Source organism: Apostichopus japonicus, chromosome 22, assembly GCF_037975245.1.
Source record: "Apostichopus japonicus isolate 1M-3 chromosome 22, ASM3797524v1, whole genome shotgun sequence".
Lineage (NCBI taxonomy): Eukaryota > Metazoa > Echinodermata > Holothuroidea > Aspidochirotida > Stichopodidae > Apostichopus > Apostichopus japonicus.
In genome coordinates this window covers 3,584,202-3,599,455 of record NC_092582.1, presented here as the reverse complement: position 1 = coordinate 3,599,455, position 15,254 = coordinate 3,584,202, and the positions used below count along the sequence as shown (strand labels likewise).

At 36.6% G+C, this 15,254-nt stretch overlaps 1 protein-coding gene across 7 annotated transcripts in view; it reads left to right on the top strand.

The window, feature by feature from the left end:
* LOC139964284 (rap guanine nucleotide exchange factor 1-like) overlaps positions 1-15,254 on the top strand; it is an 82,939-nt gene that overhangs the window by 64,879 nt on the left and 2,806 nt on the right. For 6 of the 7 annotated variants that reach the window (XM_071965766.1, XM_071965769.1, XM_071965767.1 and 3 more), the window contains 13 exons: positions 1,269-1,570; positions 2,870-2,985; positions 3,282-3,396; positions 3,957-4,029; positions 6,109-6,126; positions 8,768-8,849; positions 9,343-9,435; positions 10,181-10,363; positions 10,787-10,871; positions 13,151-13,245; positions 13,672-13,750; positions 14,294-14,395; positions 14,961-15,058. In XM_071965766.1, the coding sequence (XP_071821867.1) occupies positions 1,269-1,570; positions 2,870-2,985; positions 3,282-3,396; positions 3,957-4,029; positions 6,109-6,126; positions 8,768-8,849; positions 9,343-9,435; positions 10,181-10,363; positions 10,787-10,871; positions 13,151-13,245; positions 13,672-13,750; positions 14,294-14,395; positions 14,961-15,058 (1,441 nt within the window). The remainder of the gene's footprint in view (positions 1-1,268; positions 1,571-2,869; positions 2,986-3,281; positions 3,397-3,956; positions 4,030-6,108; positions 6,127-8,767; positions 8,850-9,342; positions 9,436-10,180; positions 10,364-10,786; positions 10,872-13,150; positions 13,246-13,671; positions 13,751-14,293; positions 14,396-14,960; positions 15,059-15,254) is intronic. The other variant, XM_071965764.1, reaches the window with a different exon arrangement.

The following is a 15,254-nucleotide window of genomic DNA, read 5'->3' as shown; positions in this document are numbered from 1 at the left end:
AAAACAGGAAAGTATCTTTCAGGACAAAAGAACTAACAAGAGGAAAAACAAGACAAAAAATATATATATAAATATATATATATATATGTAGTGGCCAGATTACCTGCCCTACTTATCTTTGAGATCAATAAGCCACAAAAGTAGGACATAGCCAAGCAAAGTCATTCATTTTTTTTTTTTCACTTTTGGAGGTTTCCGTAGTAGATAAGTTCAAGTAACATAATCAACATTCACAATTAGGAACAATAATTATGAAAAGTTTGTGTACTGTTTTCCCCCATTCGTGAAACAATGCTTTGTGAAACTTCGCAGTGAGATAGCATCGTTATTTCAGTTTTGAGCAGGCAGGTATAATTATGTGGACTGATAACAGTGAACAGCAGCAGTATTTACTTAAACAAATCATTCCGATAACACCATGGTTACAAGGTTTTCTTCTGTTTTGTGGTTGTCTGGTTGCCCATAACAAATTCCAAATTCCCGTTCGGACATCAGGACAACAAAACTCCAGAGTGTCGGAGGAATAGTTGTTTACATCAAATTCATATTGTATTGGTAGCTAAAGTATCCCCAAAACAGGTTAAATGATAAAAATTTGTCACCCCCAAAGGTTGTGTTCTATTTACCAACCCTACACATACCTCCTACATTGTACATATTGGTCTTTATTTATTGCTGTTCCTACAGTCAAGAGTTTAAGCTTTAGGGACAACCATCAAAAATTTGCCCGGACTCCATTAATGAAGAACCAGGCAAAGAGTGTGGACATTTCTGATGAGAAATTTATCGTGGTTATTTCTAATAAGACAGTGTCTTTGTGACAAAAATTATTACTAATAGCTACTTTTGGAAGGGGAGGGGTGTGTGTTTTAGTTTAACCTATTTATAATTATACTGTGGTAGGTTTGGTAAAATTTCCCAGCAAAATGCAAATAACACTGCTTTTAAATGGTGAATGTAACTATGAAACTATCAATGGTTAAGATATTTGGTAGAAATATTTTCTTGTCTTGTATAGGAGCTTTCTGTTCATATGATTCTGTTACCTCTCTGGACAGCAACTAAAAGGTAGAGTTCTGAATACTTTGGAACGGTGTTTTGAAGATTGGCAGAGATTTACAAACCAATTAGATTAACCAGGAAATTCAATCTTCTGCTCTCTGTTAGAATGACATTGAACGAATGTTTGCAATGAATAGCCTGTTCGCCCCCCTTCATTGTCTGGTGAATGTTCCTAATGTACATTGTTTACTTTGATCTGTTCACAGTCGACACTTACCTAGACGTATTGGGAGAGTACAACAAACAACAATTCGACATGGAATTTTACCACGAAAAGTCACGACAAATGGAATACCGCGAGACATCGGATGAGTACAGCCTGCAGAACAGAGAAAACTTCTTCCACACGTCGTACAACTACACGTCCCGCTTGCCCAGAAGTCCAAGGAACTCCTACGGGTCGAGTGTCGAGACCAGTTCGGAGGGGTCCTACGAAGGCTCACTGGAGGGTCCACCCTTACCTCTGAAACAACAACAGCATCAGCAACAGCCTATTAATTTCAGCCCGGTAAGTTTTTCCACAAATTTTTGTTGCTCCTCATCGTTGCTTAAAGAAGAGTGGACGGTAGCAGATTGCTAGGAGTGATAAGAGGTCTTAATTCGGTGTCAGAATAACAACCTCTGGGACCGCAATGCACCGTGTGCGACCCCCCCCCCGGCCCCTCGCCTTCATCATAGAACCTCTGCACTCCCATTATTAACTGTTGCAGGCATGTCCCAAAAACATAAAGTTGGTATGTGTCTCATTGTGTCTCAAGTGCTTACATTAGTCCTTTGACCTTGGGGCCCTTTACCTGAGGGTCCCTTAGGCCCTTGCCTAATGATCGGCATGTTCTGTAGTCCAGGTAGGGAATCAGTGCAGGAATGACTAGGCCTGCTGTGTTGGACCTGTTCCCTTGTCTGTTACTTGCTTTGCCCCTTTTTACTCACTCATGTTTTACTCCACCATTAGATGTCCTTTTGACGGATCATACAGACGCATTACAAATGTTCATCCTTTATTATTGTTATTATTGAATCTCAATTGCAATATAGTAGGCTGAATAGCTCTCTATACACATTCAAATTTGAATGATGTAGTCTTTAACTACTTGCAAACTGATTGATTGATTGATTGATTTTCAATATTCCAGTCCCCATACATGTATGGTCTGTCAGTCTGTCTGTCTGACGCAAAAGGTAGTTAGCTTGTCGAAATCTTCAGACCAGATATTCTGAGATTCGATCACACAGTTTGATGGTTTCTAAAACGATCATTTTTTTAATTTATTTTTTTATTTATTTATTTTTAATTTATCGTAACATACGACTGAGTAACTCTAGACGAGGAAGCCTCAAGGTGTCTGCTGCCATGAACAGTTCCTCCATTTCTGATATTTGTATTTTATCCTTCACCTTGCACCCCTAAGATCCTTGTCAGTCTCTCCAGTTGTGTATATTAATATCCGTTTCCTCACCATCAATCATCGTCGCCTATGTCTTTAAACAGCTGTGTTGACAAGCTAATTAATGTGGCAGGACTTTTGAACTTGATTAAAATTGTTTCTCTCTCTCTCTCTCCTTGTCCTGTTGCAAGTTTTCCTGTTTCATTTATTGCACAGTTTATACATATTTGCAGAGTACATGTAATTATTGTAGAGTATAGATATATATGTATATGTATAGTTTCCCATCGAAGTCTTTCTGCTCTGGACACTGCTGAGACAGTTTGTGGTTTGCAACTAATGAGTGTTTCTTCGATCAAGACTCCTCCTCCTCATTCTACTTCACGACCGTTCTTCCATCGTTCTTACACGTCTGTTTGCAGGAACACAGTCTGCGCGGCCGACTCAACACCAATCCAGAAATGCCTACCAAGACGAGAATCGAGCACAAGAAGAAATCAGAGAGTGTTATTGAGAACGGAAAGCAGTGCAATCACAGGTAAAGTTTCAAAAACTTTCTGTAGAAAATAGTTTGATAAAGAATGATGTGAATTTCTGTAGAAAAGTGAAGATGGAAGGATGAAGACGTCATTCTTGCTTCTGTTATGAAAAATATGCAATTTTTTTTAATATTACGAAGAATTCAAGTAAATATTTCAGCAGAAATGACCCCGAAAAAACAACCAGATATTACTTAAATTCAGGTTGGTTTGTAACTTGTAAAATATCTAAGGGTTATTATTTTTGTAATCAGTTGTTATTATCATTTTTTTTTTGGTTGGTTGTTTTTTTCAGGCCCAAAACAAGTCCGGATGAGACCCTTTTGCCGTCTCCAGATGTGCCCGAAACGGGAGAACCGTGCTTGTTATATTCCTTGAATATCTCAGAACACCTCATCAAGAACACAGAGGTGAATAAAGTATTATTAAACTTGTAGAAATAAGATAAAAGCAAGGAACCCAAATCAACTTTGCATCACAATTTTGCTTCATTTTGTAGCATAAATCCCCCCCTTTTTTTGTTGTTGCTTTTTTGCTCTCCATATTCGATGCTATGGAAGTCCTAAAATTCCAACTGCTCTGTGACTCTCAGACAATAATCCCCCCCAAAAATGTCTTAATTGGGCATCAAGTAGCAACTCCAATTCAGTTCCTACTTAAGTTGTTCTCAGTTCAATTCTGTCACAATTTGACCAAAAATTTCCTTTTTCTTGATCGTCAAGAATCTGAACCATGCCATGTATTTCTCAGAATAACATCAATATTTTCTGATATTACTTTCTGAGTAAAATTGTCTTCTTGATTTAGAAGATTTTTTTTCGTAAAATAACGTTGAATAAGTTGACCACCCTGTAAGATCTTGTACAGAAAATGGCCTAATTGATAACTAAGTTAGTTGAAGTTTGACGTATTCTATGCGAAGCTATTTTTCTATCGTTCAACATTCTTCCTCTTCCTGCTGTCGATAAAGGTCGGTGAGCCACCAATCAAAGGAGGTCCTATTGATGCCCTCATTGTGTTTGCAGCTGATATTGACAGAAAAGGTATGGACACTATCTATTCAACATTCCGCTTGCGCTTTAACACTTTTCATGAAATGGTTACTTGCAAAATATTCTGGGACAAACAATCATTAGCTCACAAAACTTTTTTGACCTCATTCATGAACTTTCTGTGCATTTTGACTTCATCATCATTATTATGATTATAATGATTATGTATCTGCCTGAAGATGTTCGTACTTGGTATATATATATGCACCATCCAATAATTACCCACATATATCCGCATGCAGATATCCATAGGAATATGCCTAACTGTGATAATAAATCAGATCTATGCTTTTAGGCCAATTAATAGTAGTAAAGGTAATTTATGTTTCCAGTATTTTGAAAGTACCTTTTGATGTATGGATAACCCTCTAGCAAGAGTTAGAGCTCTCTCATACCTCGATTGTCGTTCTAGTGACACTAAGTAGAGAGATCGAATTACTTGTATAAAACACTGCACAGTTTCACAGCAACTCCTTGGGACGACTTCAAAACATCAGCATGAACCGTAAAACACTGCTGCATAAAAAAGTTCATATGGGTTTGCATAAATGACTGAATGTTACATCTAAAAAAGGTGATTTTTACTGGGTTGAAATTTATCACTGGGTGGCCTACACGCTCACCACCACGGGACTGCCAGTTAAAGGGGTCATTAAGACACATCACTGTAAAGGTGGTATGCTCAGTTATCAATTATTTCATTATTTAATTATCATCCATCAATCAATTAATCTGTAAGTGAAGTCAATAGTCAGCCTCTGTGTATAGCTACTCAATAAGGTTTGACTGTGGTCTGGTGTTATGAATACAGAGGAAGGAATCGGTCTGGTTCTGTTTATAAATAATTTGAAAGTCTTCCCATCCTTCTAATAAAGCATTTAGTGTCCTTTTTTGAACTTACTGCCCTATTCAGCCAGACTTGTAGAAATCTTGGAATTTTTTTTCCCTTCAGTTTTTGTCAACTTATCTGCTTCTCTTGTATCTCTCTCAGAATGTAGTATAGAATGAAGAAAAAATTGTGAATTGATTATTTGATATTCAGAGCTTGATAGAGGTTTGATAGGCTTTGGCTATACATGTTTCTAGTAAGTTTTACAAGCACCAGAACAAACCAAAAAAAAGTATCCCAACCCTAAAAGTCTGATAAAGCAAAGAAAACTGTGTTAATATGTGATTAATATAAAAAAAAAAATGCTTTCATCATTAAGTGCTATCCGTGCCAAAAATCCCCCACCCACCCACCCACCCACCCACCCTCCCATCGACTTAAAGTCATCTCCTAAAATATTAGTGACAATTTTGTGTCGAATGTCAAAATTTTGCAATGTTACAATCACATTTTATCCAAAATCCTATTGCACACCCCCCCTCCCCCCTCACCCCTTGTATTTTGTGGGCACTGTATTCACTTCCATGTTGTCACAGATCAGACAAGGCATCCTTTTCATCAGACTCTTGTTCTCGTCAAAAGATGTTTGCATCACCTCATAGTTGTTACAAAGCAGTACAATCATTAATACTACTAAATGAAATGAACAGGTCTTTCCCCCTCTCCTGCATGGCAGTGAGGTAACCACAAATTTACAAGGATGGGAAAAAATGAATGGAAATTAAAGGAGTGAGGGGAAGTGTTGGGGGGGGGTGGGAATAGCCTTTGTTTACATAGATAAACAATTTAACAGTTCACATTTTACCAGATTATCCTGACAAAATGTTTACTTCAAATCAGGGATGGCATTTCTCCCCCCTTTATTTCTGGTTACCCTACTGCTGCATGTAAATACAGTGGTAAATACATTGCTTGCAATGACTGAATGGGACTGATCTTTTCTTGCTTATGATGTTATGTAATATCCTCTATAATACTTGAAATGCTTAATACTAGTAGAGGGCGGTAGATACGTAATATCTTCTTCTCTCACCGGGTAATCTTTCTCTCGACCCCTGATGCTCTTTAACTACGTAAATTGTCTGTCAATGTTTTCTGGAGTCTGTCTTGTCAAGCATCACTCTTTTTCTTGGTTTTTGTTTTTTTGCTCCACTCTGTTTATTTTTCTGTATGTACATTAGAAGATAATAACCAAGACGGTACGTATATACAAGCTTACTCCTCACCCTCATGTGGAAGTATTTAACACCCACTCTTCCCCCCTCCTTTTTCAATCCCTTTTTTTTTCAAATTAATTTTCAAGAAGCTCGGTAGATTTATTTTTATCCTTCTTTATTTTTTGGTTCATAGATTCCCTCTTTTTTTGCATGAATTTCCTTGTATCTGCACTCCCCTCCCCTCTCTTTTCATGTTTGTTTTAATATCCTCTTGTTTTTTTTGTCTTGTATGAGACCAACAATAATTGTGCTGACTTGTTTTCACAAGAATATTATTTTTTGATAATTTTGTTTATTTTTCCTTGTTTATATATAACATATATAGTTTTTAAATTGGATTTTGGATTGTTTTCAGTGGTAATATCTTTTTCCCGATATCTCTCTTATTTTCCTGCGGTTTGTTTGTTTAAGTTTCAAATAGACCTCTCAATGTTCCTTAGTTACCTTTTTCCAAATGTACAAAAACAAAAAGAAAACTATTAAAAATAATAAAAGATTGGGCTTTGCTAAAATATATTATTGTGAGATCATTCGCCTTTTCTCACTGTTTTGCATGTTGCTAAGCATAGAGTACACGAAAGGCTAAACAACAATGCATATTTTTTTAATTTTTTTTTAAATGAAACTAGCTCTTTTTTTCCGTCAAGTAGTAGCAAAGCATTGAACGGAAAAACGACCTGGAATGTTCGTCACAAATTGCAATTGCAATCCCGAACTTGCAAAAATTTTATGATTCTAAATATCGCAATCTGAGCTCTTCCTTTCTTGTGAGTTACACCGATTCATGAAAACTTCTTTGAGCAACAAGCATTTTTAACAGCAGGATTTATTCTCGTAAACATGACCTTTGTGTCGACAAAAGAACATGACCTTTGTGTCGACAAAAGAACAGACTCGCCCTTGATTCTTGCCATTTAAATTTGATTGAGTATATGTGTGCTTGTCCGTGCATAATATTGCTTTCGATTGGTGTGAACGCGCTATATATATTCAACTCTTTGCATATTGCAGAATATTTTAGTTATACGTTGGACATATTTATACCTCTAATTTGCAATCGAAAACAGTATCAACAGTTTGTTTCTGCTATTAAATGGAACCTCTTGTTGTGTAATCACAGAGATTCTTGGGGTATTTCATATGGATGACACATTCTACGTCAGCATTTTTTATTTTAATTTTTAATTTTACATATTATATGAGTTTATTTATAGTCTTCTTTTCCTTTGGTCTTATTCAGAATGACGCTTTGAGATATCGGTTTTGTTTTCAAAAAGTTTCTTTTTCGTCATCGAGTTTTAGTTTACTTCAGAAGCTGTAACAATTTATTTAAGTTGGTGTGGTTACTTAAAGTTCTATTTTAAAGTTACAAAAAACACCTACAATTTGTTACAAACAAGAGGTGGACATCATTTTACAGAGGTCTTATCAAGATTGCATGTTTGAATTAAATACTTTAAGGACTGTATTGGCAAACTTTTAACACGGAATACTACTATCAATTATAGGCCAGAAACTAGAGAAAAAAATATCTATGCCTTGGAATATCTGGTCTTTAACAAAAATGACAAACAATTTACCACCCCCAAAAATAAGGATAGTAAAGAGTTTCTTTGTCAGTGGGATGGTTCTTGAAGGAATAATTAGGAATTAATAAAAGTGATATGCTACGTAAACTATTAGCTGATCGCAGACGTGATTCAAAACCTGAAAACCAAACTTGAAACAATTCCTGGAATATTTAGTTTCATAACTAGTATTAACCTACTTTTCACCGGGAATAAAGTTTGTGTACCATGTGTTATAATTGTACCAGAGAGGAAGACACAGAGTTAGTCTTTTTTCAGTCACTTTATGGTTCTTTTTCAATATTACCCAAGCTAACAGTGTGAGTATCTTTATCGTGGGCAATATTTCCGTTGATTTTTGAAGGTAATGGCTCTAAGATAACATTTGAACACTGCCCTCTACTTACTGCATGAGAATGCATGAAGTGAAACGAAAGTCTGGCGCACCCTTTTTTCCTTTCCATTTTTCTTCCGACTTTTGTATTCAATTTACATGTTTCCTCCCTTAGTATAATCCCCCACCCCTCATCATGTTTCCTTCCTTAGAATAACCCCCCCCACCCTCTCCATCCCCAATTCATACTAACTTGGATCATATGGAAAGTGGGGTGCACTGGTCCTAAATAACTCGTTCAGAAAGAAACAAAATTTAAACAAAACTTGAAGCAGAATTTTGAATTTTGCAAGACACACTTTTGGCCATGTGGCAGGAAGTATAAATTATGTTACTTCCTTTGAAAGTAAAATGTCCATTAATTTTTCTTGCCCATTTTAAAATCGGTTTAAATTATCAAAAACCAGGTTAATTATTTGTGGTTTTTACTTTTGAAAATTGCTTACCATAGTAATTTGAAGAACCTGTCAACTTTTACAGCTTTCAAAACTCGGGTAAGCATTAAGGTTGTAATTTTATTCTGCATTTCCGTAACAGTCGGCCAACGCAGTTTTCTGTATCCCTCCCCCGCTGATTATTTCCTGTGGCTCATATGACATTTGCATCTTCGAAATTCCTCGACATCATACCGTCAAACTATATTTTTTTTTCTATTTTGCAGAACTGGTCCTGTCTGAGGTTTTTCTGTCGACGTATCGAATTGTCATTCCTGCCCGCGAGTTGCTCGATAAGCTTCTGCATAGATATCCTTTTACAGCAGCAAACTGAATTTGAAGCGAAAAATATCAGTTTTAACCAGAATTTTGTGACTGTATTTGGTCTACCAATGACCTTTACTCTATGACCCACCAAGAATGTAACTAGGGAATTGTATATGCTAATGAAGTTAACTCCTTTATTCAAAGGATAACAGATTGGCCAGAATGGTCACATGATACCCGATTAGCCAATCAGAGCCAAGAATGAAAATAGCCAATAGCAAAGTGTTGTAGAATTAGAAACTCGATCAAAAGTAATGTCATTTTCCGACTGATTAACCTACGATATGACGATAAAAAAGCCAATTCGTGAAAAATAATATGCAATACCATTCAAGTTGTATGGTTCAGTGTTACGTACATAAGAAACTTCCCAAATATATATATAGATTTATTGAGTGTGTAAGGGAGAAAATTGCATAAATGACACATTTTTTTGACACATTATTTCCCGCCATTTCCTTGACGGATGTTTCACGTATAAGAAGTTTCGCAACAAATCTGACATCAAGTGTAAGCAAGCCAACAGGAACGCATTCTTCCTGCTTCTCAGAATCGCAGGCGAACTTATGTAAGTAGCAGACAACAATTTGATTTTCGTCTGGAATTTTTACATTTGTTGATACAGGGTAGTATCTATGGTAGTAGCTAAACTGAAGTTCTTTTAAACACAGGTTGATACTGTGTCAAAAAAAAGCACTGGTATTACAAAAGGAATTGTTTTGCACTAATTAATTTATCTTTGCCCTCCGGCGATTATTTATGTTATGAGGAAACTGCCGTCAATTGACTTCACTCGCAGTAATATCAGGTAAGATTTATTGGAAACGTTCAGAACACCTTCGTGCATATTAGTGCGACAGAGCGGCTATGTGGCTGAACTCTGTCATATTGGTAGATAAATTTGGTAAATGATTCAAACAACCAGTTCACAGATAGGTCTGCTTCAGATATTTTCACTAGATATCACAATGCTAGAGTAAGTAAGTGTGCTGTTAACCTCACTTCCAGTATCTTAGAAATTGTTGCCTTGTTGCCTTGACATTATTTCAAAGTAAACCTGCCTTGTTCTCTCTAACAACAAGTTAGAATGTAATCTTTCGTGACACTTTGTGTGAGTTCTTAAAGAAGTGTACGACAGTAATGGCAAAACTTAGTGGACATTTTTTTCTCTTTTTTTTGGTTTAAATTTGCATTTAGAGTGAACAGTTTGTTGAAGAATTTAGCTGTTGGATGGAAATTTATATTCCAAATGACTTTCAAAATTTTTCCCAAAATTTGTCCAAATTATTTACGTTTTGCTTCCTTTTTTGCAGCGGTCAAGTCGAGGACGACATTCTGGAAATGCTGATGAAATTGGTCTTCCAGCTGCTCTGTGACGGTGAATTAATGCTCGCCAAGATACTACGTGACCGAGTACTCTCTAAGATAGAGAACAACAAACAGGCACAGAAGATGATCCACAAACAACCAATATCATCCCTGGAGGTATCCGTCTCGTAAGTGCCCTATGTATCCCTGTCTCCTCCCCCTCTCTGCTCTCAGCTGGTCCCACTTAACCACCATTGCTCCCCCATCCCCCACTCACTGTTGCCGCTCAATGTACGGTAAGAGTGCAGAGTTCATTCCTACGGTCTATCACCGATAAAGACAAATTTTAGCTAATAGCGTGTCACTCGGTGTGTACCGAAAGTATCAGTGTGGGCTCTGCGTATCTCTTGTTAGTTACATGGAGCCTTGCGTACAGTTTAAAAAGTTCTGAGCTTCCCATAGTCTAAAAGCTCTGACAATAATTTACATGTGTCCCATGACTCTCTTTTGGAACTCTACGCTTTCACTTGTATTTTGATTAAAATTTGATTAATTTACACCAATATATTGATAATTAAAATGACTGTTTTGTTTCTTTTGTGTCTTTCCAGGAGAGACTCTCTGTTGGATTTCAGGAGTCATGAACTTGCAGAACAGATGACTCTGATGGATTCAGAACTCTTTCTTAAAATAGAGGTGAGTGTTTTAAAGTACCAGAAATGTAGCTACCATACATGTCATGTTGATTACCTCATTACATATACCTCTGTGTGTCATGTTTGGTACCTCATTACATATATATACCTCTTGTGTGAGGTTTGGTACCTCATTACATATATACTTTGTGAGGTTTGGTTCCTCATTACATATAAACTGTGTGAGGTTTGGTTCCTCATTACATATACATACCTCTTGTGTGTCATGTTTGGTACCTCTTACCATATATACTGTGTGAGGTTTGGTACCTCAGTACATATACATACCTCTTGTGTGTCATGTTTGGTACCTCATTACATATATTCTGTGTGAGGTTTGGTTCCTCATTACATATCTCTTGTGTGAGGTTTGGTTCCTCATTACATATACCTCTTTGTGTGTCATGTTTGGTACCTCATCACACATATACTGTGTGAGGTTTGGTTCCTCAATACATATACATACCTCTTGTGTGAGGTTTGGTTCCTCATTACATATACATACCTCTTTGTGTCATATTTGGTACCTCATTGCATATATACTGTGTGAGGTTTGGTTCCTCAATACATATATACCTCTTTGTGTGTCATGTTTGGTTCCTCATCACACATATACTGTGTGAGGTTTGGTTCCTCAATACATATACATACCTCTTGTGTGAGGTTTGGTTCCTCATTACATATACATACCTCTTTGTGTCATATTTGGTACCTCATTGCATATATACTGTGTGAGGTTTGGTTCCTCAATACATATATACCTCTTTGTGTGTCATGTTTGGTACCTCATCACACATATACATACCTCTTGTGTGTAATGTTTGGTACCTCATTACATATATTCTGTGTGAGGTTTGGTTTCTCATTACATATACATACCTCTTGTGTGTCATGTTTGGAACCTCATTACATATATTCTGTGTGAGGTTTGGTTTCTCATTACATATACATACCTCTTGTGTGTCATGTTTGGAACCTCATCACATATATACTGTGTGAGGTTTTGTTCCTAAATACATATACATACCTCTTGTGTGTTTGGAACCTCATTTCATATATACTGTGTAAGGTTTGGTTCCTCATTACATATACAAACTTCTTTGTGTCATGTTTGGTTACCTCATTACATATATAATGTGTGAGGTTTGGTTCCTCATTACATATACAATCCTCTTTGTGTGTCATGTTTGGTACCTCATTACATATATCCTGTGAGGTTTGGTTCCTCATTACATATACATACCTCTTGTTTGTCATGTTTGGTACCTAACTACATATATTCTGTGTGAGGTTGGTTCCTCATAACATACACCTCACATGTGTGTTGTGTGAACCTCACCTCAAACATACCTCTTGTAGTATATTTGACACCATCATAAGCACTATCTTATACCTCACCACACATACCTCTTGAATAGGTTTATTTCCTGTGTTAATATCTATTCTAGCCACAATTGTTGGATGTTTGGTACAAAGTGCAAAAAGACTTGAACAACCTTGCCTGAATATCCTGGATTAAAAATGTGTAAACTGGAAACAGGTTCAACTGTTTAATTGAAAACACCGAAAGTGAAAGAACTGCTTCGACAAAAGATGCATGAAGTACCAGCAATATCAAGCAATGTAAACAATTAAACATGATATATTTTGATTCTATGAAAACAGAATCACATGAGTTAACTAACAGGCAATTGTGTCACGTCTGTTTAAGTAATTATTCATCTGAAAAATGAGCTAGTTGTTAATTGTGACTTGATCCATTAAAAAAAAATAACATTCATAATATCCAGGGTTGAACAAGGAAAAGAGTCAATATTGAAGTTATACCCTGGGAAAGTTTTCCAGAATCATGATTTGAAGTTGTCGTCACGCGATCATTCGTTTTAATATTACACTCGTGTGTCATCTTGCCTTTGGGGTAATAAAAGAGTTAAAAAAAAACCTTTATTGTGAAAACTAAAAAATATCCAGTTTTTTAAGCCATTTGTCTTTTATAATTATATCCCTCTACATGTCCGCTTTATTGCAGTAAGTGGTTAGTTTGTATGCAGAATAAGCCCTGTGTTAGGTTTGGAATTGACTTGTATGAAGCAACTAAACTAAAGTACATCATCAGAATGTTAAAAAGTGGTAGGGGGCTTTGAAAATCTAAGAAACATTTCTCAAGATTTCAAACATTTCTTTTATAATGTTCAAGAATTTTGGATGGCAAGAAATAAGTTTTTAAGATGAGTAATGTCCTGACAAATTGTTCATTTCTCTTTCAATATTTTTTGATAGGTTCCGGAAGTGCTATTGTGGGCAAGAGAACAGTCTGAGACCCTTAGTCCAAATCTAACTATATTCACAGAGCACTTCAACAAGATGTCTTTCTGGTAAGATTTGAGTTCACCAAGACCAGCATTGGAAAAGAAAGTAGCCGTTATCAAATCATTATTATATTTCATGAACAAAGATGGTATGAATTCAAGTGCCTAGCGCTTGTTCTTGTCCCATAATTCCAGCTAGGGAGGCGATGGAATTTTAACATATTTGACCATTTGAAAATAATACTTTAGGTAGGTAGGAATTTTGTGTACCTATTCCTTACCTCAATTTAATGTGTTAGTTAACTATATAAGCCTTTCCATATGATATGGTTATGACACTGTTTTGATCCCTAGGAGATGTTCCTTTGGGGAAAAATTGCTGGAATTGATCCCCTGATGCTTGAAATGGCATATTTCACCAAGATTTCATTTGTTATACATGTTGTCTAGAGTCGCAAGTTATTAATCTATTTTGTTTTTCCATCTTTTTAGGGTTCGATCGTTGATTTTACAAGAGACCAAAGCTCAAGATAGAGAAAAGTTGTTGATAAAGTTCATCAAGATTATGAAGGTAAGAGTCTAAATTACTACTCATGGAAAACAAACTTTCTTATAAGATTATTATTCTGTTCGTTAACAAACTTGCAAATGTATGGAATTAAAGCAGAAAGGTGGTTACTTTTGTGTCTTTTGTAAGAACATGAAAGTTGAGGTTGCTTCATATAGCAGATCTTGAGGTTATGTGGCATTGTCTCATTTTAAATGATGCACCATGGTAATATTTGACCAATCAGAAAACCATGTTAGTTGCAGTGGATTTTGACCCCTCCCCTCCCCCCAAAGTTGTCATCAAGGATCTGTGTTTTGATTATCCTACGATTTAAATGTCCGAGGTTGGAACACCCCATCCACATACGAGTATTTTGTCCAAGATAACAATTCTGGGGACATGTTCAATCCGTCACCGTATTTTCTAAAAGTCATATCGTGGTTGCAAGATCGTCTGATTCACTTGCCAATGGAAAATGTGATGAGAGTGTTGGATTTACTACATAATAGCATTGATAAGTAAAGCCTGATATTTATCAATTGATTGTTTCCCCCCCCCCACCAGCATTTGAAGAAGATGAACAACTTTAACTCTTACTTGGCGGTTCTCTCTGCTTTGGACTCTGCGCCGGTACGAAGGCTAGATTGGCAGAAACAGACTGTCGAGGTAAGTCATCTATCTTACTGCGCTCCTATAATAATAGTAACTATATCTTTTTCTCTTTCTACTACATGTACCTTGTTTATATGCGCCGTACCTTGTTTGTATGCGCCGTACCTTGTTTGTATGCGCCGTACCTTGTTTGTATGCGCCGTACCTTGTTTGTATGCGCCGTACCTTGTTTGTATGCGCCGTACCTTGTTTGTATGCGCCGTACCTTGTTTGTATGCGCCGTACCTTGTTTGTATGCGCCGTACCTTGTTTGTATGCGCCGTACCTTGTTTGTATGCTTGACAGGTTTAGTTTTGTTACAACTTATTTCTAAGAACGTTATAATGAAACTGAAAATGTGTGACAATTATTCTCCGATTACAAGGTTTGTTTGTCATTTAAATTTAATGGGTGCAACAGATTAAATGGTCGTGACCAAACAATAGTTGCGGGTGAGTATAAGTTACCACAACATCTGTTTTGATGGAGTACATTCAATAACAGGGGGGTTTTGTTCAGGTCCTACAACTTCTGTTTTGACGGAGTACATTCATTGATTTAATTTTCTTCTATTTATTAGGGCCTCAAGGAGTATTCTGCCCTGATCGATAGTTCTTCATCTTTCAAGGCTTACCGGGATGCCCTTGCCGCTGCGGAGCCTCCATGCATCCCATACCTGTGAGATATCTTCTGTCTTTCTTGTAACCTAGCATTAGCTAATTAATGAATCCCATTGCATTAGCTAATTAATGAATCCCAGTGGGTTGCATTTGATTCACTGGTATGGGAAATGGTCAAAACTTCCCAATGGCCTCCTACACTGTTATGGGAATTTAAAATGGAATAGCAAATTCATGGTCAACTCTGAAAGCTG